Here is a 24261-nt window from a genome sequence, read left to right as displayed (position 1 = left end):
GCCCGCCCCCGCTCGGCGCGGGGGTAAAGCGAGGCCCTTGAAGCAGGGACTGGGTGCAGCAGGACACTTATTCACCTTTCAACATGTAAAATGGGCTGAACCCCCTGAATTTCGTGCTCGCCACATAGCCAGGGCCGTTACAGCATTCCACCTCGGTTGTGGTTTTCTGCTCTTTCTGCTTTTTGGGTTGGTTTATGTCAGGGCTATGAGGGGTAAAGGGCCGTGGGCCGTGTTTTCAAGTCCCTCAGGCTTTTGTCTGCGATGAGAATTGTGCGTTGAAACCACCTCGATAATAATGCTGTGTCTTTTTGGTCTTCTGCCCGAAAATGAAGTGCCAGCATGGTTAAAAAGTGAACGTGCACGGTTTCTTTTGGGGGATTGGGAAAATGTTTCGTGTTGGTTAGCTTAGATTTTTATTAGAAGACAGGTGATGAAGTATTATGAGGCAAAGGTTCATCTTTAATGATGAAAATACACTTTTTGAATTGCATGTCTCTGATTTCTCTCGTTAGACTGTATCTGGTTCAGGAAAGGAAAAGAATTCTGGCCGAAGCACCTTGGTGAAGCAGAGTTCAGCTGTGTTGCCTCATCTTGATAATGATACGCCACGGATTATGCTCAAGAGAATCATCCAGACTCGTAAGTATACTTTTTATTCAGGAAAAAGTGGCACATGCTGTTGCAAGCTTCAGCTCAGCTTTGCTGCAGGACGTGGAACCCCCATGCTGCTGTTTGGCCCTGTTGGCTTTGTTGCTGTATGTGCCAGCCTTCCTAGGGGTAGGACCCAAATAGTTTTCACCAGGTCTTTATTTTAACCCATTAATAAATGTAATTTACAGACTGTAGCCTAGATATGCCACTCTGCTGAATTTTGGCATTCTCACTGGATTGAATTGGGGAAATGTTTTGATTTGTTGGCAGAACCGCAAGTTTCGCCCCTAGCACTTGAGATATCTAAACATGAGGAAACAGAGGAAGATCAACCAGAACTGCCATCTAAGAGGATTTCCAGCATGTAAGCAAACTTTTATTTTTTGACACTACCAGATATAGCTGCAGTACCTATGATGGGATTGGGGAGCAGGAGTTCTCTACTTCTGTTTCGGTGATCAGCGTTGATTTCTGTCAGGTGGGATTTTGAGCAATACTACTCCAGCTTTAAAAGTGACAATGGAACTGCGGGGACTAGGTGGCTGAATAGTGAATACTGCAGGTTTGGGCTTAGTCCCCTTTCTTAAATACGGACTTATAATGTCTTTTTGCAGTGGAAGTGCTGGTTACAGTAAGTCTCCTGCTGGACGCCTACTTTTCTTAATTGCCTGTGACAGGTACTAAAGTAGAAGTGCTTGGATCCCCCTGAGGCTGCCAGCCATGTGCTGAACGCAGGCTGCTGTAGCTTTTTACAGTGTTAGTTCTTCTTGGCTGTCCTTGTTTTGGGCTAACTCCCTTCCTGCCGGGTGGTTTGGAGGTGAGGTTTGTCTGAGGCTCAGCTGCTTTTATTCGTGTTTAGCTTCCATTAGTATTTTCAGTTAATAGGCCTGACTGGAGAGGCTGAAGTGTGGTTTGTTTACTTCCACTTTGTTATGAAGTAGAAGAAAGCCGGTAGTGGTGGTAGATCTTAATTTGCTTTAACCGCTTCTATGTCAACACTCGTGCATGTCTTTGCTTACTACAAACCAGACTATTCTAAATAATGTGATTTGCTTTGTCTTTATAGCTAAATTTTTGCATTGACCATAAGCAACTTTAAACTGGTTGTGTAAAATACTGAGCAAACTTTCTGATTTTTTAATAGAGGAAGAAGAAACAACTGAGTTTTCTGGAAGTGTGGCAGCTTGTTTATTTGTTTTCTTTTTTTTAATTCAAAAACGATGAGCAGTATTTTAGTTCCTTCTTGATTTTGCTTGTTGTAGTTCTTGAATGCCTTGGTGCTTCTCATCAGCTTTAAATGGAAAGACAGGACGGCTGGATCTTTGCAGGGTTTTATATCCCATATGTTAGCTAATTGTTGAACTTGAACAGGTACAGACTTTTTGTTTGAAATCCTCCTTCACAACCTTCCTTTAGTTGATGTGAACTTTATTGAATTTGGGAAGGCACTGCTTTCCCTAGCTGTAACAGGACATTCTGGGATAGATGTGAAAAAATGAGCGATCTTTTTCCCCGCTGCTTTACATTTGTTCCTCATTACAAGCCAGTTAATTCTAATGCTTAGGCCTATGTTATGCTCATAACAAGAAATGAAGCTTAGCTACATTGTGAGTAGTAGGAAATGTATTTTGTAAGGGGGAAAGACCCATAAACGTGATCACCTTGCTGTTCTTGCTGTGCTGAAGCCACGTTTGTTGCAGCAAAGGACACGAACGCTGCATCCGCTGAACATGGGCTCTTGGCTGCAGCAGTGACGCTCTGCTCCAGTTCTGCAGGGCACGGTGTGAGGCAGCTCACTGCCTGGATCTGACCTTCACGAGAGGGGACTCTCAGTAAAGGGGGAAAACAACTCGGAAATTTACTTTCTAATCCTGATCCAGTGCCTGACTGGGATATTGCATGTCTGTTCCGTGTACCAGTGTGCTTTGTGGTACCTGAGGTTGTTTCAAGATGGTGTCTCTTTTCACTTACACTCTAACAAAGCTCATTGCTCCTGCATGTGGTTGGGAGAAGAGAGCTACGGAGCTGGTGGGAGACCAAGTTTTTACTCTAGTCTGACCTTTCTCAGCCTTGTTGTTTTGGATATACACTCAAATTTTGATTCTTTCTGTGAAATTTACTTTGATTTAGTGGGAGGGAATGACTTGCTCCTGCATTTGCTGAGCTAATCACTGATGAGTTCCTTATTTCTGCTGCAGCAAGGACAAATAATTCTAATTTGCTTTTCAGTGACGTTACAGGGACCTTTCCAGGTAGCCAAGAGATAATGTTGTCCTTTGTTAAAGGCTTGGTTTGTATTGGTAGGGTGGAAATGCAACTGCCAAACCTTGTGCCTGAGGAGACCTCTGTCGCCCCGTTCCGTATGGCTGAGAAGAGAAAGAAACTCAGCATTTCTGAATTTGAGAGAGCAGCAGACAAACGACTTCCCCAGAACAAAGGTAAGGCTGCAGTTGAAAACTGCCCTGGTCAGCACTGTTTCCTGGCAGCTGATTTTCAGTTGCTGTAGTTTGGTTCTTAGGAACTTCTCAGCAGGGCAGTTGTACGTTTGGAGGCAAGATTTCAGCATCTTGTGCAAAGGGGATGGCAGAGGAGGTAAAAGCCCCTCCTGTCAAATTTAAAACGAGCCTTTCTGAGCCAGGTTACAGGCTCTGCCCTGACTGTATGTCACTTCTTGACTATTTTTCCAACTTGGTGCTCTTTGATTTTGAAGTATCTCCCAAGGAAGATATCCCTGTCTTCCCCTCAGTTCCAGACACTTGAAAATACAAGTAGCTGCATACATTTCATTGCAATTATATCGAATAAGTTATAAAGTTTTTGTTTGAGGGGAAAAAAAGGTCTTGTAAGTTTATAGAAGAAATAATGTTTTATATTGGAGTAAGTCTTCCCCTTAAACATGAATTTACAAATTTGGTAAATGACTTTCATTTTAGTTGCTGTTTAACATAGCCAGGTAAAACACCTCACCTTGCTTTACGTACCCTGTTGGCAACAGCAACTGGAGTAGAATTCAAGGGTGGGATTCAGCTCCAAATTGCGGACATGGGTACCCCAGCTCTGAATTCTAGATGCCCTGTCCCTATGTGCACACTAGGGAACTGAAGTCCTCCTAAACTTCGGGGGAGATTGGTCAGTGGAGTCTGGAGGGTGATGCAGCTCACCTTAAAGCGGGCACCTACATTGGATTAATTGGTCTTGACTATAATGGGAACAGAGACACCTGTGTGTGGGTATTTTAATCTGGAGCTGAATCCCACCCCGACTCACCTGTGGTCAAAAACTCAACTTGTCTGTCTTTAGCCTGATACCTGGTCTGAACGTATTCTGATAAGATGCGGGGTAAGATCCAGGCAGCCCTGTGTTTTCCAGGCTGAGCATGATTATGTTGCTGCTCTCCAGATCTGCTTTTGGATAAATGTGACTTCTGAGGATTGTAGTGTAGCTGGCTCTAGAAAGAGGCAGATCCATTGGGGTATTCCTTAGCCTGTTGTGTAGAGGGTAATGTCTCTGCTAGCGTAATTTGTCAACTAATTTGTCCCCAACTTTTTCTAGCACAGTCCACATTGGACAGCACTGCTTTGGCTCGGTGAGTTTAAACTAAAATGTCTTCACTTCTGTCTGTCCTCTGTAGTTGTGAAGAGCAGTATAGACACCTGTGTTCGTGAGAAAGACCTGTGTTAATAATAACACAATCATCTCCCACTCTGGTGATGCAGTTTGCAGGGGTTCCAATACATCTCTTGTGATTTTTCAGAAACTGTGGCTCTGTATGCCCACGTTGGTCTATCTTGTATTGCTGCTACTGCTCCTCTTTTTACTTCTTAGGCTCATTCCTTTTTTCCATTCGTTCTCATGTTTCCAACAATAAATCGGCACACAACATACTTTAGAATATTGTCTCTGCCTCTTAATTGACTCATCCCATCAGTTGCGTTTATGCAGTCTTTAGTCCAGCTTTCCTGGACTTTAAAAGCTTTTTGGCGAGTTAAAGAACCTCTTTTACTGTGTGGTCCATGTAATTTGCTAATGATCCCACCCATAGTTAGCAATTTATTTCACCTTTCTTGCTGCAGCCCTTGCCTTTGGTCACCTGCAAGGTGATTGGTACGGCTGCATGCTGGGCTGCCATCTTTGGGTCCTCTGAACCCCTTTTTGATTGGGCTGCCAGAGGGAAAGCTGCAGGAGGAAGCTGAGCGTGGCCAGTCTCTTTAGGATGCAAAGCGTAGTGAGAGACATCTTTTCCTCTGCTTTGCATGCTGCTATCTTAGCTCCCATCTCAAAATAGTTACAGTGGGTTGGTAGCTGTACTTTGCTGTGAATAGTGATACTAAGCAGCTTCTTAGGCTTGTTCTGAAGTCCTCTGACCAGTCTGCTGTCATCTAAAGGGCATCTTTACTCTCAAACATTTGTTTTCTGTTTTGATTTTGATGTTTATAATTCCTTGAACCTTGTCAGATATATTATTGCTGCCCTCTCGAGGTAGGAGGCTGTAAATCAGTCTCTTTCCTGATCTCTGTGATACGTATTGTGATGTTAGGTGATTTCATGAAATTGAACTATTCGTTTAAAGTAAACTGTCATGTAATCTTCAAGGGTTTTTTTTGTGGGGGAAACTCCTTCTAATTAAGGGATTCATGAAATGTCTGACTGTTATGGCACCGTGTCTGTAATTTGAGGGTAAAAGGGGCGTGTGTAAGTTTGGAAATATATTTCTTCCCTCTTCTTTTTACAGATCTCTTCGCTTGTCTCTTGGTTCCTTGATCCCACCAGATACTGTTGAAAAGAGAGGCTTACTCCGGAGGCCAAAACATCGCAAAGCTATTGACATAGAAGCTTTTGAAGGCAGAGTGGAACAGAACATGCTGAAGAGAAAAGGTTTCTTTTGTGTTGTTACTTCTGTTTTGGGAGGGAGGGCCTTATGTAAGGTGATTTTTAGAAGTGGTTACTGAAGTGTGGTCTGTATTTTATGATTCAGAGGCTACTAGCATGTTTGCAGAAATCTGGTGTCATTTGGGAGGCAAGTTTGTAATGAGGCTCTGCACCTGTGGTTGCTTTGATTCGATGCACTTAAATATGTGCTCCACCCAGTTTGTTGACTTATACCACAGGAATGGTTTGGGATCCATGTTCATCACTGTGGGTACTGGGGAGATGGTTTGGTAGAGGAAGTTGGGAGCATTGAAGTGTGGTGTTGATGTTTCAGTGTTTGATCTGTGGAGGATGAGTAAAATTTGGTTGAATGACTTAAATTTTTGCATTCTGCAAGTTCTGCTATTAAGTGTGTGTCTTCATGACCTTGGACAGTTTTTCACGTGTAGAACTTGTTTTCAAACTTTCTGAACAGCACAGGACTGTCTTGTGGGCTCACAAACAGCGTCTGGGATTCAAACAGCCATGCTGACAAGTGATGCAGAAATCATGCTGAATAACACGGAGCTCTTTATTCAGCCTCAGTTTGAACAGAGCCAAAATAAGCTTTCAGCTCTTGAACCACAGCTGTCGGATTCAAAAACTTCAGCAAAGAGAAGCAAGATTTCTGATGCAGCTCAAGAGGAAGCAAGACTGGTGGACCTGGTGTCCCGTGTGGGCACAAATGAGGGAAGGACCCAAAGATATTCTGAGGACTTAACCCTTGATGGTGAGGATGTTGACAGAATGACTCAGGTATCTCCAAAACCACCCGCAAACCAGCAAGAAGATGAGCAAGATCATTCCCAGCAGAGTAACCCGGTGGAACAGCTTTCTGTTTCGGAACAGGTGGTGGCTGGCAGTGAGTACTATGGGTTAGGACTTGGGGTTTAGCAGGTATTGTCTGAAATCACAGGGTGGTTGAGGTAGGAAGGGACCTCTGGAGCTCATCTTCTCCAGGCCCCTGCTAAAGCTGGGCCACCTAGAGCCAGTTGCCCAGGACTGCATCCAGGCGGCTTGTATGTATCTCTGAGAATGGAGACTGCAAACTCTGGGCAACCTGTTCCAGTGCGCAGTCACCCTCACAGTGAACAAGTGTTTCCTGATGTTCAGGTGGAGCCTCCCGTGTGCCAGGCTGTGGCCATTGCCTCTGGGCCTGGCACTGGGACCGCTAAAAAGAGCCTGGCTCCATCTGCTTTACACCCTCCCTTAGATACATGCATCTCTCTGAGCCTTCTCTTCTCCAGGCTGAACAGTCCCAGCTCTTTCAGCTGTTCCTTCTAGGAGAGGTGCTTCAGTCCCTTAGTTGTCCTGATGGTCCTTTGCTGGACTCTCCAGCATATTTTTACATTTTCTTTGTAAAGAAGAAATCTCTCTTGTGTAGTGGGGAGCCCAGAAGTGGACACCATAAATGAGTCACAAATATGATAAGGTAAGGAGACAATGTAGGAGCTGTGGACAGAGTTAGGAGGAGTCTCAGGAGGTTACTAGTAGATCTTTGCCCTGGTGAAGTCATTTATATGTCACAGCTTCACTGTCTCCAGGGACTTAAAAATCCCTTGGACAGAGGTAGTTGCCTCCCATGGCGCTCTGTAGCAGTGCTGTGCAAGTCCTGTATCCCTTGGCAGTTTTTCTCTGGTGTCTGGTATCTCTCTTCTGCGTTCCTTTCCCTGTAAGTACCTCATCCTGGCTGTGTAAATGGGAGCATGTTTTCCTTGTATTGCATAGACCAGGCCCCAAGGCATGGTTGTAACCCTAAGATTTTCTGGTTAGTGACCCTGAAGCAGCTAACCAGGTCAGGATCTCTGGAGTAAATAGCAGTTCTTCAAAGCTCCCTATGCATTCCATGAAGTATGGACAGCTAATGTTTCTGGTTCGTTTAGGGTTTTTTATGATCCTTTGTCAACAGGGCCACAGAAATAGCATTTAAAGACTGGTTGGTGTATTCAGTACTGCTCAAGCCAGAAGAGTTCTTGCCATGGAAAGCTCCAAAATCAGTTAATGCCTGGTGGACTGTTCACCATACCCTGCTTCTGGAGGGTTGTCTGTGGCTGGCTTGGTGGGAAAGGTTGTTTTGAAAGGATGAGGGAAGAGATGAACAGAAAAAAAGGGTAGTTGCTCTGTGGAGTCCAATGGCAGGCATTTCTATGACAAAGGGATAGATAATGTGGAGGACATGGAATAGGGGACTGGGTCAAACAAGAGGAAGAGGAGGGGGAGTGAGAGCGTACCTTACAGCTGCTGGAGTTTGTAAGGCATTAATGTCAAAAGGGAACTGCCAGGTAGTTCTGCTGGTTTACAAAGGCAGCTGATGTCAGTGTTGCTCCTCAGCGTAAACTGAAAAATAGTTGCAAGGACTTTTCCATCTGGTTCCTAAGGTATGATGCAAACTCCCTAAACTGTTTCAGGTAAAGGAAGAGCATTTTCTTCATTTACACTCCTCTCTGCTTGACTGTTTTTTTACTTAGCAGGAAAGCTAAAAGAAAATGTAAAAAGATCCCGGGGGCACGTGAATGCTCTCAATTTCTAGCTGTTAATAGATGGAGCTCCTTTTTGCCATCCAGAAAGAAGTTCAAGTAAATCTTTGGGATCCCCAGTCACGCTAAAGCTTAAGAGATCTTTCAGCATGTCTTTGAGAGAAGTTGTGTCCCATATAATTGAAGACCTAGATGTAAGCGATGCAGAAGAGATGGCTAATACAGTGAACCGAGTGGAACAGGAAGAGATTTTCAGAGAGGGTAAGAAGTGCTTCGGGCGTTGCGAGGGAATGGAGTACTTTAATCTGATTAAACCCAAGAGCTTTTCAGGTGGCTTGCAGAGTAAAGTAAGACTTCAATGTGATGTAGATGCTGGGGATAATTTAATTCAAGTCGTATCAGAGATGCGGTGAGCATTTCCAGACAGGCTTTGTAATCATGGGTTCTGGCTTGCTCTTGTGCTTTCTAGTCAGTATTTGCTGTGTTCACAGGGCCTGCAAATGGAATAAAGGCGCATATTTCTTGGTAGGTCTGTAGCACTGCTGCTCATTTTCCCATAGGAAGGATGAATAGCTCCCTCTTGGCAAGGAATAAGTCTGGCTAATCACTCATTTTGTTTGTATGCATTTTAATGCTTTGCTGTATGTGTTTTAAGCCATGTTGGCCATTATCTTTCTCCATTACTAACCAGCATCTTTTAAGACAAGGGCTTTAAGGTTGCCCTCCCTTAAGTAGTAAAGATTGACACTAGTAGGTTGGGCCTTAACACCTCCTTGTTCCTGAAAGAGAGCAAGTCGTGCAAGTTGCCAGCTTTCACAAGCATGTTCTCTCTTTTCTCTGAAATCCTTTTGCCTTAGGGTAAGATGGTAAAATGTGCAGATACTGAGAGTGGCCGGTGTTATCCAGTCGTTACAGAAAGCTTTGGGTATGGGTGGATGCCAGTTCCCATATTTAGTTGAATTTAATTTTCCAGACTCCAGTTTAGGATCCTTTTGAAGTCTTTCCCATTCTTCCTTTGACAGTGTCTGGAAATGAGAAGACCATTGCCGGGTGGGTCTAGCTTTGCTTAGGCTTAATTATGTTTGAAGCTTCATCTGAATTTCCTTACGGCAGTAGGGAAACCAAGCAGTCTATAGCACCAACAGTTGTGTTATTAGAATTCTTAACTGAACACTGGCTGTGTCAGTAGGTAACTGCTCGCACATACCAGGTGTATCAGCAAAATTCGTCGTTGCCTTTTTCTCATGATGTTGCAGCCTTTTGTTTTAAACAGTTATTTTACAGCAGTTTATTAAGGTAGCAGATATTCTGCACCTCTAAATTTATGGTTGCATAAAGTTGGCATCCTGTAGCTTTTCTTGATTCTTTTGTCCTGTTATGTTTTCACTTGGGTGTGCCTGTGGAGTTTAAATGGGATGGGACTATTGAGTGATACAAGTCACCTCAGAAGTGTTACAGTTCTGTGAACACACCAGCTTGAAGCTTGGGGGGTGGTCAGAAAAGCAAATAACATGTGAAAATAATTATGAAAGGAAGAGATGAGAAAATGTCACTTTGCTACTATGGAAATGATTAGCATGCTCACCATTTGAATAGTGCGGACAATTCTAACCTCTCCATCTCTAAATGTGTTTAACAGACCTAGAGAAGGTGCAGAGAGAAACAGTTTTACCATTAACAATAACCAAACACACGGAGCAGTTTCTGTACGTTGAATGACTAAAGATAAAGACTGCTCAGCCTGGAAGAAAAAGGCAATTGCTGTGAGAGTGGAGTATAAGAAGTTTAAAAAGAAAAGTCCTGAGCAGTGTGGATGAGATCATTCAGCAAACAAATTGAAACAAACAGCTCCCTGGTCTGTCAGTGCAGAAACTAAAGAGGAGCAACCGGCACTAAGAGCTGGCAGGTTATACCAAGCTGCAGGAGGTATTGCTGCTGGTAACAGCTGAAGAAATCAGTAAAAATTAAGACTTGATGTCAATAGCATCTGGTACTCCACTGTTCAAGTACTGTGTCCCAGTAGGGATCCAGTAGTGTGGGAGATTCACTGGTACTTGGCTGCCTTAGGCAGTCTTAGTGTAGAGCTGAGCTTTTGTCTTTTCCCCACAAAGCTAGTTAATATTTCATGTAACTTTAGGCAAGACTTTGCCCTGCGTTGATGTAGGGAGCCCAGTGTTCTGGTTAGTGAGATTGGTATTAATGACTTCTTTGCATCACCTTTTGTCCTCTTCACTTGGGCTTTTGGGGCTCCCAGACCTTGACACTTGTACTTTTGAGTGTGAAAACTCACAGTCACTGGAGAGAATGGTAAAACTCCACTTTCACAGCTGCTGGGCTCAGCCAGGATTTCCAAACCCTTCAATAAGTGACAGTACTATGAGAGTTCCCTGTAAGATTTCCCTGTAAGATTTCTCCAAATAATTACCCATGAGGGTTTCTGAGCTGCATGTAACAGGCCTGTGGACTGTAGTATGTTGGGAAAAGGAGTACATAAGTGCTCTTCAGTAGCTACTGACGTTTTTAAAGGCATGCAAATCATGTGTCCATTTATTTCTCCTCATCCTGCCTGCTAGAGGCTTGTCTGGGATGGTTAAAACCACTGCTAGGTGCTCTTCTCTTCAGAATGCAGCATGTCTCTTGCAAAATTGTTTTTTCAGAAAAACCAAGGAAATGGGAAGGAGAATCTGAGCACAAACTCTGTGTGTTGTTAGACTTAAAGGAAAACATGGTGGTCTTTCACACAGTCACCAAAAGTAGGAATAGATGTAGAGGTGGCAGATCTGGAGGAGCTCTGCTTACTGATAAGTAAAATTCTTTTGATGCGCCCTGATGTGCACCCTGATTAGGTGCCTGTAGAGCAAACACGGGAGAAGCTGTGCATTTCTCAGCTGTGGAAGGGAACTGCGTCTGCTTCCCTCATTTACAGCTTATGGTTATGGCTGAGGTTACTTGTCACGAGTAAATTTAGCAATTCTTAAACTGTATGCTTATGGTTGATGGGGTTTTTTTGTAGGTAAGATTGATGAATTTCCTGGTTTAGGTGCAGAGCATTGTGCACACGTGGGATATTCTGAAAATTTGGAGAAGGAACTGACTGAAAAATCAGAATCGCAGGTAGCTGCAGCACAGGGTGCCAGAGTCAAAATGGAAATCACCCCTTCGGAAGAAGAGGGAGTAGCAGAAGGTGGTGCTGAACACCAAGGCTCCTCCAAAGCTGGTGAGGACACCCTCTAATGCTGACAGTGTGTCTCTAATGCCAGAGACCTCTCAAGCTGGGTTATTGGCATCAGTGCTGGGAGAGAGACTTGTTAACTCTCTTGGCATTATGGAATCTGGGCTAAATACTGGGAAAATAGCAAACTAATTTTGGTGTTTTAAGCTGAAAAGACTGCTTTCTGCTCAAATGGAAAACAAAATTATATTTGCAATACTGCTTAGAAATACATAATTGTGGAAAGCTTAATTAAAATCTACTAGTGGGAGTTACAGAATCAGGCAGATCAAGTTTTATCAAAAAAAGATAAAACCTTGGAGACCTGAGTGCATTGGCAAATCATGATCTCCCCAGTTACTTCTGAATCACTGGGTCTTCTGTGTTCGACACACTGTGCTGAGGCTTTGGTAAGACTTCTCTTGATATAAAAGTTCTTATTAAAGGAAATTCATTTAAAAGAAGCTCAGATAAAAATTTCACTCAAATCTCATGGGCTTCTCCGCATTACAAAGTGCTGTTTTCGTGTGTGTGTGACCTCTGCACACCTGGATGTAGCAGAGGGAAAAGTTACACTAATCCTCAGTGTAACTAAGTGTAGCTTAGTGTATTTACATCCTAATGCTTGAAGACATGAATGTAATAGGTGATGATGTTGTCAGGAATGGAAAGTTGGGTTTCATTCTTATGAGTGCTTAGAAATTTTGGCTGTGATACTTGTTTCAGTGACGTATTTTTCCTGCTTTGGAAATCTAGAACACAGGATTGCTGAAGGTGTTGGAGCTGGAAGTCTGGGCAGTCATACTCAAGTTTTTTCCTTCTTTGAAAAATCTGGGATGAAGCTATTAAAGGAAGCTGTTGAAGAAGCAGATGAACTAGAGGACCAGGCTACCATGGTAAAATTGGATGGTCTGGAAGATGAGCCTAGTGAGGATGAAGAAGACCCTGAGAGTGAAGGTAAGGAAGCTGTCGCAGCAGTAGCAGAAGGCAGTTGGAGAAACTTTTCCCTGTTATCTCTTGGTAGATCGAGGAGCAGCACAGGTGAATAACGTGATTAACTATTTAGTCCATTGGATAGTCCAGGGGAAGCTGTTGGCTGCTGTTCCTAGGGCCGGATTGTTACTGGCTCGTCAGGTGCTGCAGGGACCTAAATCATCCTTTTGAGGTGAAGGTAGTGGAAGTGCACAAATAGACAAAACTGAGTGTGCAGTGGGTTTATGTAGTAACATAGGGATTTCCTCCATTTTAGTCTTCCTTCCTTCCTTCTTGAGACCTAACTTCATGCTGACTTTTTAATGTCTTAGCATTGAACTGCTGCTTCCACAGCCACTTATGTGACTCCAGGATTGAAACCTAATTTAGAACCCTGTATCTTGTGTGTGTAGTTACAGATTTCCTTTCCAGTTGACCAAAAGAGTAGGCTGGCTGGCTTTCCAGAAAGCTGAGAGGAAGTGTCTGTTTCTAAACGGTTCTTCAGATGCTGCATCAGTCAGCTCTGTTGCCCCAAGAGTGCTTATACCTTTTGGAAAAACACACACATCAGAGTGAGTTCTTTGATCAAGGCCATGTCTGTGTTTTAGTGGTGTCTTTTTGGGGTTGGCCTTAAAGTCTTTTGAAGTACAATACACCCTGAAATAAAAAAACTGAACTGAGGACATCCTAAAAGAATCTCGCTGCCAGGATTTGAGGTGTTGCAGGGGAGTACAGCTGTAGTGAGAATGTCAGTCCCTGTCTGTATTTGTGTGGTGTGGAAGGCACAAAGATGATAGTCGAACTGGTACACTTTTGCCACAAGGAAGGCTGGAGGGGTTCTTAGGGCATCTACAGTAGTGTGTCAACATGCTTATCGTTAACACAGCTGTATGAAGGGATGGAAAGATCTTGAGGAAGAGATCTCTGCTATAGGGTGGAGCAGTAAGAGTAGCACCTTACAGGTCTCATTGGACAGGGACAGGAAGAAAAACAGGAAGAAAAGACTAAAAATTATGTGCTGTTGTCATAAAACTTGCCTCAGAAACCTCAGTGTAGTTTCTCCCCTGCATCCTGCTCCCTGACCCTCCAGTGCATAGAAATCCTTCTTCAGAAGCAGCTCATTAGCTGGAACCACAGTAGTTCTCCCAGCCCTGCTTTCTCCGAGAGACCCTCAACCCCCTGAGTTGTGGAGTTTAACTCTCAGAAGTACTAGAGGCCTCTAGTAGTTGGGTGTGTCTTCTGTAACAGGGCAGGTGCCCTAGCTCTTAAGGGGGGTTGCAGATCTGACACCATTACCAGATATGCTGGATTCTTGGGCTACACCCAGCTTGCAAGGGAAACTGACAGGCAAGAAGCCCTCCATGACCATTCCTCTTCTAGACAGGAAGCTGGTCAGTATTTCAGTTCTGTTAACATTGTTTTCTTTCCTGCCTTTGCTTATTAAGAAGTGAAGAAGTTCAAGGGTGAAGTTAGAGGATGTGGATTAGACTTGGGGGAAACTGATGTGCGTAGTTCATAGCAAAGAGCTATTGACTATAACCTGAGCCTTACTTAGCTGGAGGGGATTTATGAAAATCCATGAATATGGGAGATGCTCATAGACTGACCCTTGTAATGTGATTTTGCTGCTCTGCTCCTCCCTGCGTTCAGGAGAATTTGCCACTGATTTAGCAGGATGGCAATGAGGCAGCTTGCAGACTTTGAAGTTCTCCCTGGGAAGAGAGGCTGCAGCTTCTTGGCAGCCTAAGTTGACCCAGCCATCAGCCCCTGCAGCCTGGCCCTGGGTGTGTGTTCCTACACCCTGCCCAGCCTGCAGGTCCAGGACGGGGGCTGTTGGGCTGGACCTGGTGTGAGGAAAGCTGCCGGCCTGTGTGGTGGGAGGTGGGGTGGGTGGAACTGCGGCAGCCAGCACTTGTGCTGGTTCCGGGTGCCGTGGAGCCGCAGCCTGAGCGCAGGCAGTGTAGCACCAGACCAGGGGTGTGGAAAGCTGTCTGGGCTTCTGCCTGCTGCTGTAGCGCTGCTTGCTGCAGGAACTCAGAGTTCAGTTCCTTAAGTACTTTTGTGGTTTTGTTTTTTTTTTTTTCTTAGAGGTTTCCATGAAGACACCCACGTTTGTCCATACTGCAGCCTACAAGCCGCTGCTGTCTACTCCACGTCCCACAAAACCTGCTGCTGCCAAGTTGTCACCTCCATGTCCCGCAAAACCTGCTGCTCTCAGGTAAGTATAAGCCACTGCAGCAGTGGCCTGATAGAAGCGTGTGTCTGGAGGGTGTAAGTGTCCAGGGGAGAGAGCCAAGCCCAGCTTCGTCAGTTGTTTCGTGCTGCATGAGCTGTAGCAGGGGGTGAGCAGTCCTGAAGTCTGTAGTTCATTCACTGCTTTAGCAGTTGAGTGAAGAGTTCTATCGTGTGAATGTCAGTACTCTCCCAGAGCAGATCTGATGCCTCAAGTCTTTCCAACAAATGTTCTTGTAATATTTTTCTTGTGCTGAAGGCCAAAACCTCTTCCTAGGAGTTTTTCAACTGGTAAGCTAACCCTGGAGCCATCGACTCCAGTAGGGGATGCAGAGGCCCTTGTAGAAGAGGGGTAATGACAGATTTCATTATGTTGATAACACAAAATGACGTATTTGTGTTGACTTAGCAGCATGAAGCTGTATGCAGTTGCCATGTGCAAGTATAAAATGAAGCTCACCTAGAGGCAGAAAGTGAAGCTGTTCTCTGCATTGCTCCAAATTAATTAACATTTGTCACCCTCTTAACTAGAAATTTGGTGAAGCCATATGCTTCATCACAACGAGTAACAGTGGGTCCTAGGGAACAGGAGGAATTTGCTAGCCCATGACTCCAGATTTTTGTTTGTTGAAGCAGTAAACAGTAAAACCGAATTCTTGTGCCCTGTACTGCTGTGAACAGAGGTGAATAATGCTTACAGAAGGTGCTGTAAGTGATGAATATTAAAATACATTTATAAAATAGAAAAAGGAGTCTTTGACACTCTGCTGAAGCAGAACTACGTTATAACTGAATGAATGTAGATTTGCTTTGGGATTTTGCACTGGGATGTGCTCTTTATATATATGGGGAATGTCTAAATACTAGTTCTTCTATAGAGAGTGCTGGTCCTCATTTGCCAAAGAAGTCTGTGTATTTGGATGCATGTTCTGTATAGGAATTTCTGGACATTAACAGACTGACAGATTTTCAGGCTTTCAAGCTGTGCTGAGGTAACAGATGACCGTAATTACAGGTTCAGAGCCTCAATTACGGGGAGCTGTTGCACAAAAAGTGCATGGGTTGTCTGCGCTTTGTGGGATGCAGTCTGGCTGAGTTGGCCTGCTCGCTTCCTGAGACAGCAGTGCTCAGGGTAAAAGCCTGATGAATACTCTAGGTTATGTAGTGGGGCAGTAACCATGAGAGAGCCACAGTTAAGACATTCTGTTATAAAATAATCTCTTTATACTGGTATAATTCTGCTGTGATCAGCTGTACCAGGTTAGGGCCACAGAACGTTTCATTTAGAAACACCAAAGTCTCATACAGTCACTAAACTTCAGTTTTTCCCCTGATCCTGTGAACCAAACATTTGTATATAACCATTCACAAATGGGTAAAGCGAGGCACAGAAGCAGTAACCGAGATGACTTAAATCATGACTCTTTTTTTGTCTTGCTGCTCCATGTACTTAATCTCTGGGCCTGATCTCTTATTCCTGCCCCTGAGGTTCTGACAGAAAAACAGGCAGGTGAGCTGGAAAGAGACTCAGATGATACATGCACTGCCTCTGGGTTTTGCATGTGTTAGCCTCAGATTCCGGGTGTTTTCTGTTGTTTTCCTCTTGTCTACTGAGTGAATCCAGGGATTTTGCTTCCCTTTTTCATGTTACAGTTTTTCTTTTTTAGAATGGAAAAAAGTTGTAGTTTCCTTTGGGACTTAGTCTTATTTTAAGGGGGGGAAGCCCTCCCCTAAGAAAGCAAACCAACTAACCCAAAAAACCCCAAACCCACAAAATGCAACTAGATGACATGTTCGTGATAGTATAAAAGTGCTGTCTGCAGATACAGAGGTGGCCTGTGGGTGCCTCAAACTTTGTGCACTGCTGGAGTGGGTACTACAGGGGTGCAGTGCAAGCTGTAGTTTGCCCACTCTTTGTTACACTATGTGCTTATCTGGGGAAATGTGACCCTGGTTTGCCACTGTCAAGGTCATAATGCCAAGTGAGCTGTACTTCATGGGCCTGAGGGTTTTGAAGAATTGGGAGGGAGAAAGAATGAAGAGCCAGGGGTAGTTCTTACCGCTTTAAATTCAGTGTAAGGTTTGCCCAGACTCAGCCTGGTGTTCTCTGCCTGTGCCCCTGCCCCATGTTTGTTCATTTGATGTGTGAATTTTCCATTTCCCCCAAAGGTCTCCCCTGCAGCCGCTGCAGGCTAAGCCAGCCCCAAAGAACTTGGGAGCATCACGGAGGAAAATGCGTGAGCCTGAAGTAGCAAGTAGTTTGATAAAGAAGATATTTAGCCATTATGTGAAAATGCCAGTGGCCAGAGATGCGTTCAAAATTGTTGAAAAATGGTAAGCAGCAACAAACTGCTCCTCTTCCCGCTCTGTTTAGTCTGGGTTTTTTTTCTGCCTTTTCTCTCCCAAAATGACAAACCTGTCAGGAGTGCTGTTGGCAAGCTGACAGCCCTCCCTGTTCAGCTGGGGAGAGTCGTGGGAGGTCTGGTTAAAAGGAGGACAGAAATGTGCTGGGTGCTTTTGGCTGCTGTGGGGGCATCTGTGACCAACACTGCCATGCAGGAGCACCTGGTTTTTGTCCCAACCTGTACAAATGGCATCGATCACAATCTTCTCTAGCTAATATTGTTGGCACTCTCCATGAGCGGGGTGGCTCTGGAGTGTTTCTTCTTCCACAGTTTTTCCTGGCAGGCTGTGACATGCACAGTGAGCCGCTCGAGTTCGACTTACCCTACAGAATTGGGCGAGCAGACAGTGTTCACACGTTCCACAGCCTGATTTTATTTCCCTCCTCAATTCTTCAGCTCCAAGAGATACTTTAAGCAGCTAAGCAGTGATCTGGAAGCTTACAGCAGCCATGCAGGGAGGAAGACAGTGGAGAAAGCTGACCTAGAAGTTCTCATGAGAAGGTAAAGGAGGGTTATCATTAACCAGCAGTAGTGTTCGGTGGTGCTCTGATAGCCCGATCAGACTGTCATTGCCAGGGTGTGCAGAATTTCCATCATAAGCGTGGAATCTTGTGATTTACTCTGTGTGATGCCACTTGGCCTTCTGTCCCAGGAGGGCATTTGTGGATGTGGGTTTTCGTGCTCCATGATGGCGGTGGTGGAGGGGCCAGAGGAAGTCGTGAGGGGCCGGGGGTGCAGGAGTCGTCAGGAACAAGTAGTGAGAGGAGGGGCATATGTGTGAGGGTGAAGCAGTTATGGGAACTGAATGGTGTCAGTAGAGAACGCAGAGGAATGGTAAGGTCGAGGCTGGGCTGCACCATTTGCATCCGTGAGCCATCACTTTGCTAAAAGCACTCGCAGCCAAAACAGCGTGAGCATTTTCCTGTGCCCTGCTGCCTGTTTTGATGACTTGCTCTTCCAGACAAACTTCTACTCTTCCTCCTTCTGCAAAAGCTCATGCTCAGGGTTCAAACTGGCCATTCCTCTCCAGAGCAGGAAAAGGAGCCTCCAGCCTGGCAGGCCAGGGCTGGCCTCTCCTGCCAATGGTGTTCCCTGGGCCAGCAGCCTGGATGAACTGTTCTCGGAGCCGCTCCTCGGCTCTGCTTTCCTGTGGGCTCCCTCAGCTCCACCATCTCCTGCCTGAATTTACATTGTTCTGTGACCAGAACACAAGGGATTTGTTCTTGGCTTGGGACCCCTCTGAAACTCAGGAGGGGGGGGGTGTGAAACAAATTCATCGCTCCTTGTTTAAAGTCATTATTCCGAGTTGTTATTCCTTGTCTCCCCTGGAAGAGTTTCAGATGCGATGTTAAAGTCACCTGAGGGATTGTGCTGGGCACATCTGATTAAAGGCGTTGGCTCTGTGGGGCCTGTGTGGATGGAGCTGGTGCCGCTGCTTAAAAGGAATAATCTGTTGCTGTCCAGAGGTTTTAATTTTCCCCCCTGACCAGTGTGGCTGAAATCAGTATGAACAGGCAGAGAGGTGCAGTGGTTTCATTGGCTGGGCTTGAGGATTCTGTACGCTTGTTATTTTACCTTGTTGCTTTATGCCTTTCCACTTGCTCATAAAGGGATCAGGAATTGTTGCTGATTCACTAATAAGAACAGTATTTCTTTGTTTCCACAAGGAAAGCATGAATAAATGCTGCTTTTTTTTTCCTTTCTACAAGACTAGGAGACTCTGGGTTTTCAGGCTAAATGGTGTCCTAGAAAACTACATGGCCTATGCAGTTTGAAAATGCCAACCACTTCTGAATTGGGAATGTAAAAAAATCTGCTGGGTAGCGGGCTATTTGCTTCTGTTACATCATTCTGTGTGTGTCTTAGTTGATCCCATGGTAGGTGGATTGTGAGTTTAAAAGGCAATGAGCTTATACTTCGGTAAAGACCAAGGTGCTGACACTCTCCATGGAAGATGCGTACCTCTGTGGGAAGCCGTAACCCTCTTGGTTACCTAACCCATGGAGACCTAACCTCTGTGTGTAGGCAAGCATGGGGTCTGCGCAGGACCTAGTACGTCACCTGAGAGCTGCCTGCAAACAGCTTCTCCGGCACAAGCAGCCGCAGCATTTCAGCTGTTAAATGCAAAAATGTCACTGCGAGACAGCTTAAAAAAACCTGTTTCTGCTAGTAAGGTGAGTGGAAACGCTTTTCACTAATGACTGTTTCTTCTCTGCTCTCCTCTTGAACAAAGACAAGGGCTGGTGACAGACAAGATGCCGTTGAATGTGCTGATAGAGCATCACCTCCCTCTGGAGTACAGGAGGCTCCTGATTCCGGTTGCTGTGAGTGGCAATAAAGTGCTCCCCCACAAATGATCGCGTCCCTCCAGCAGCAATGGCCCCTGGGTGGGAAGATGGCCCGCTCGCAGAGGTCGGCTGTAGGTTGTTTCATGTAACTGCTCTGTGTGATGGTTTTCCACCGGCAACTGCCAGGGTAATAAACTATCGATGTTCTCTTGAACGGGTGCGGGTTGTGCTGACGCGCCAGCCTGCTGTATCTCACCAACTGCTATTAAAGTAATTTGACTATCCTGGATATCTTAAGTTACCTTTGAATACTTGTACAGCTTTGATAAATAAACTGTTGTATGTGCTCTGTATGATGCAAATGCTGCTTATTCCAGTGAGCTCAAAATGTTCCTAGTAGACCTTCAGCTGTGTTGATGCTCTTCATCCCAGCTGGTTGTTTGCTTGAAGGAGAAAAGCTGTGTAGTACTGCCTTTTAAAAAGCAGCAGGTCCTTGTTAGAGCTGTGTGTTTTTCTAGAGCAAGGGCTTTCAAACTTGAGTTTTGTTCCCCTTTGCCAGTCTGATCTGCTGGGTCAAGGGCAGATCGTAATCCAGCTGTGACCACAGCTGTTCACTGGTGTAAACTGAAATGGAAAAATACACTTCAGCTAGGTCTCATGGGGAATTAGCAAGCAATAACTTAAGACCATTTGAGAGATGAAATTTTCTGGTGCACCCAGGGTAGGTGGTAGGCTGAGAGAGATTGACTGGGATGGAGTTAACTGTGTGCATTGGGTGTATGTGGCAAGGGTTTGGTAGCAGGATGGGGGAAAGCTGCAGGAGCAGCCTTGGGTCCCCGTGTTGGGCAGAGCCACTTCGACGGCTCCAAAATGGACCCAGCGCTGGTGATGCTGGTGCCACCTCTGTGATGGCATGTTTAAGAAAGGGTAAAAACGCTGTGCAGTGTGTGGGAGGGGGGAGTAAGGAGAAAAATGTGAGAGAAACAACCCTGCAGACCCCGATGTTGGTGAAGAAGGAGGCGCTGGAGCAGAGACTCCCCTGCAGTGGAGAAGACCATTGGGAAGCACAGTGTCTCACTGCAGCCTACGGTGGAGCAGGTACCCACCTGCATCCCGTGGAGGACCCCGCGCTGTGGCAGGTGGATGTGCCCTGCAGGAAGCTGCAGCCTGTGGAGAAGAGCCCACACTGGGGCAGGTTTGCTGGCAGGGGCCTGTGGGGGACCCATGCTGAGGCAGTTCCTGAAGGACCATATCCCAGGGGAGGGACCCCACAGCAGAGCAGGGGAAAAGTATGAGGAAGGAGTGGCAGAGACAAGGGGTTATGGATTGACTGAAACCCCCAGTTTCCCTGCGCTGCTGGGTGGGAAGGAGACAGTTGAGCCTGGGAAAGGAGGAGGGGTTGGGGGAAGGTCTTTTCAGTTTGTCTTTGTTTCTCGCTATCCTACTCCATTTTTAATTAGCAATAAAGTGAGTTAATCTTCCCCCAGTCAAGTCTGGTTTGACTGTGACAGTAATTGCTGAGAGATCTCTCTGGCTTTACTTGACCCATGAGCTTTTTCCATCGAATTTCTTCCCCCATCCTGCTGAGGAGGGTGAGGGAGAGAGCAGCTGGTGGGTGACTGGCAGCCAGCTGTGGTTGGACCACCCCAGGGGGGGCGGTGGAACCACCCAGCTGAAGGCTGTGCTTCCCCAGCTGATTTCTGTCAGCCGTGGTGCTGTCCCCTGACTGTCTACGTAGAGAAACGTATCTGAGATGTCGCCGCTCCTGCCTGGCAGCATCACCGAGGTGGCAGGCAGTGCCAGAAGCTGCTTGGTGAAGCAGGGTCCAGTGAGCTGCCATTTGCGCTGCAGAGGTCAGCCCTCTCCGATCAGCATTGTGCGCTGGTGTCCCATGTCACGATACAAAGCCGTGTGATCCAAGCCGTGACTCCATAAGTCACAAGTGCAAATAAATCCCCTGCGTGTTTGACACACTCGTGTGGTCTGTGCTGCCCTGCTCCTGCCGTGAGCCTGGTGCCGCTTACTTTCCTACCTGCGGCTTCACCCAGGCGGTTGCTGCACGGAGGAGCTACTCTGCCCCGTGCTGCCTTGTGTCCCTCAGGCAGGGAGAAAACAAAAGTAAAATCCTTGCGTAGGATTTTACTGCTTACGGTGAACCTAAACTGTGCCAGGAACGAGGTCAGCCACAGCAAAGGATTTCAGGTGCAAAGGACTGTGACTTTGTAAAACAATTCACAAGCTGGGGAAGAATGATGCCTGTTGCGTGCACAAGTTTCAGAGGGGTGGATATGGATCTCAAACTTTGGCATGTCTTTCTTCAGTGTCTTGCAGGGAGTTGGCCTGACATGCTCATGTGATTTCTTTTTATGTAGTTAGTCCATAATTCCCAAGGCAAGACATGGTGCTTATTTAATTTCTAGGAAAAATTAATAGTTTTTTTTTCCCATATCTCTTAGCAGCTCTGTCTCAAATTTGAAAATGCTGAGCCTTTAAACTGATTAATTTGACTTAGACTTTGAAGAAGATTGGTTAATTCATTTCCAGGTGCCTGTGAAGAAGGGATGGCTCAAGGCTGCTGCTTTGCAGCCTCAAAGAGGACAGAGCAGGGCTGAGCGTGGTCAGCACATCCGGTCAGGGTGAGGCAAAGCCCAGCGCAAACCTTCTCTCACCAGTGGCTCTTTTCAACGCTCCTGGGGCAGGACAGTCTGTGCAGGCTCTAGTTGCACCGGTGCAGCCAGTCTAACAGGATGCCCACCACCCTCTGGTTGGTTCTCCCCATCCTAAGCCTGTGCTAAACCCCAGGGCAAGTACAGGTCCTTGTCTCTGGGTTGAACTGTGCGCACGGTATAGTTTCCTAACGCTGCAGCCAAACAGCACGGTTAGCAAGGACTCCTGGAAATCCAACCCAGCTCTTGGCAGCAACACTCGCAAGTTAAACAGGTTTTGCACAACAGTAAAGGAAATGATGGATGACCAATGTAGTTAAAATCTCTGGCAGGTAAAGCCAATACAAAGGTCAGTCATTTTTCAAGTATCTTTTTAAAAAGTAATCCCATTAATACAACAAAGGGGATTTTTTTTTTTTGCAATATTCAAAAGAAAACAGCTTCTGATTGCAAAGCTTGTAGTTTTTAAAATATTTTTTCTGAATTATTGGCCTTCTTGAGTGTGTCCTCAAGGCTTTGTGTGCCAGAGTGTGAAAATTTTGATCTGAAGTCGCAATGAAGTTTCCAACTCCTCCTCTGTTGCTAAAACACAGTGAGAACCCTCTTTTCCTAAGGAGAGAACCACCCAAGGAGAAGCTGCTAGTTGTTCTTTCTTTCTGTGGTGTTGCCTCCTCCTGCAGCTGTGCTGTGAGGACACACCTCTGTGCCACGTCCTCTGCTGCCTCGCTCCTGACCTGATGGGCCTCCAGCTGAAGGCAGGGGATGACAGGGCTTCGATGGCTGGGAATGTTGGGGGAGGGAGAGGTTAAGTTTCCCCACCTGGTCTATTCTGTTGAGACGTGTTCAGCGTCTCATTGCAGTAAAGTCAGGGTTAACTAAATTCAAGACTTTAGGGACACATTGGTCAAGTCCTGACGAAGGGCAAAAGAAGGAGCTACCTGGCGCTGCGAACAGCTGTTACTGTTTTGGGACTTAAAGGCCTCAGGGTGAAGCAGAAGGAGGGATTCTTGCTCTCTGTAGCCTGATGCTTGCTCTCCCTCCCTATTTTCTTGAAATACTTTGCAGATTTGATTTTCATCTACCAAACACTTTCTTGGTGTTGAAGTTCCCTGTCTGTTTTAGACGTACTGAAATTTTGCTGTGCTACAGCCCCTCATTTCAGAACACTCCCAGAGACACTTGCAGTGAGGGTGTTGGGTTTCCAGCCACATGATGCATCTCCCTTTTCAATCCTTTTATAGTTCCTTTCCTGGCATTTTGTGATTTGTGTTGGAAGTGCCTGGCACCAAGTGCAGTAGTCAAGGCAGAAATCCCAGAGGCCTTATACCTCTGGGTGGTACTTGCTCTGTCACGCAGGCCATGACACCTTTCCAGTTTACAAATGCAATACATTTTTGCAAATACTCGCAAAAATAGTGGGGGTTTTAGCAAGACCACTTCTGATTTCAGCTTTCCTCTTTCTACCTTTCAAACTATGTTGTGAGAAAACAGGTTTTGCTTCTCAGGTTTGTTCCACTTACTCTGCAATTGAGGCACAACCGTAGCAGAGCTGTTTTCCTACAGGGTTTTTTTTTCCAGAACACTCATTCCCCTCCCTGGAGAGGGCTCTGTGCTGGATGGAGAGGACGCAAATGGATAGGAAAGATTAATTGATGCCAGTGGTTGGAAAAGCAGTTACCAAACTGCATGTGATGTCTCCATGAAACAAGGGACAGATGTCATTGTTTCTGTGCTTGGATTACTTTTCCGGCTCAGAGTTTGGTTAAACCCACGCATGGGGCAGCACTTGTCTTTCTTCCGAAGTGACTTCATGGTGGACATCAGCAGCTACACAGAGAGAAATGTCTCCTTGGGGACAGGCACAATAGCAAACCTGGCGTGGCTGAACTCGCCGGTCAGGTGCATGCTGACTGTGCTGATGGCACCTTATTTCACAAACGTGTCCTTGAAACCCTCCCTCTGATCCCAGGAACCGTAAGGGCCAAGGGCTAAAGCAGCCGCGGTGCAGCCTGGAGTTCAGTGACTTCTCAGGTTCTAGTAGTGGCTGCTGGAGCACAGTTGTTTTGTCATCAAGCAGGGAGCCCAACGCCCTGCGGTGCCCCAGGGCCGTGGGGGTGCGAAGCCTCTGTTTGGGGATCAGGCAACCTCCCACTGCAAGTCTTGCCGCCTGAGAAGACCTCAATTTCACTCCATTGTGCATTGTGATACCCTTTGTTACAGAACTACATTTTCCCTTGCTAATTCAGTGCCCATGTTGGACAGTACTTAACTTCATGGGTACCTACCCACTTTTGGTGTTCTCTGTGTCGGGCACAGGACTTTTTTCCTATGCAGTAATTGCTTCTTGTTTATCTTGTTTTAAGGTGGAATTATTTCTTTATATATGCAGTTGTCAGTCCTGTTGGCTCTGCCCACTCCTCAGGACCAATCTCTGAGGATGTGCAGGATTTT

The 24261-nt window shown here is 45.8% G+C and overlaps 1 protein-coding gene across 1 annotated transcript; it reads left to right on the top strand.

The window, feature by feature from the left end:
- Positions 1-591: 591 nt before the first annotated feature.
- CENPT (centromere protein T) lies at positions 592-19497 on the top strand. Its single transcript, XM_086468983.1, has 12 exons — positions 592-639; positions 922-1015; positions 2956-3089; positions 4204-4237; positions 5384-5526; positions 5996-6055; positions 6233-6421; positions 12004-12204; positions 14308-14437; positions 16621-16785; positions 17253-17357; positions 19090-19497. Exons 1-12 carry the CDS (start codon positions 615-617, stop codon positions 19211-19213), a joined length of 1404 nt encoding a protein of 467 aa, XP_086325109.1. The 5' UTR covers positions 592-614; the 3' UTR covers positions 19214-19497.
- The last annotated feature ends 4764 nt before the right edge of the window (positions 19498-24261 follow it).

This window comes from Leptosomus discolor, chromosome 8 (genome assembly GCF_034619465.1).
Source record: "Leptosomus discolor isolate bLepDis1 chromosome 8, bLepDis1.hap2, whole genome shotgun sequence".
Taxonomy (NCBI): Eukaryota; Metazoa; Chordata; class Aves; order Leptosomiformes; family Leptosomidae; genus Leptosomus; species Leptosomus discolor.
Note: the sequence above shows the minus strand (reverse complement) of the source record. Positions and strands in the feature narration are given on the sequence as shown.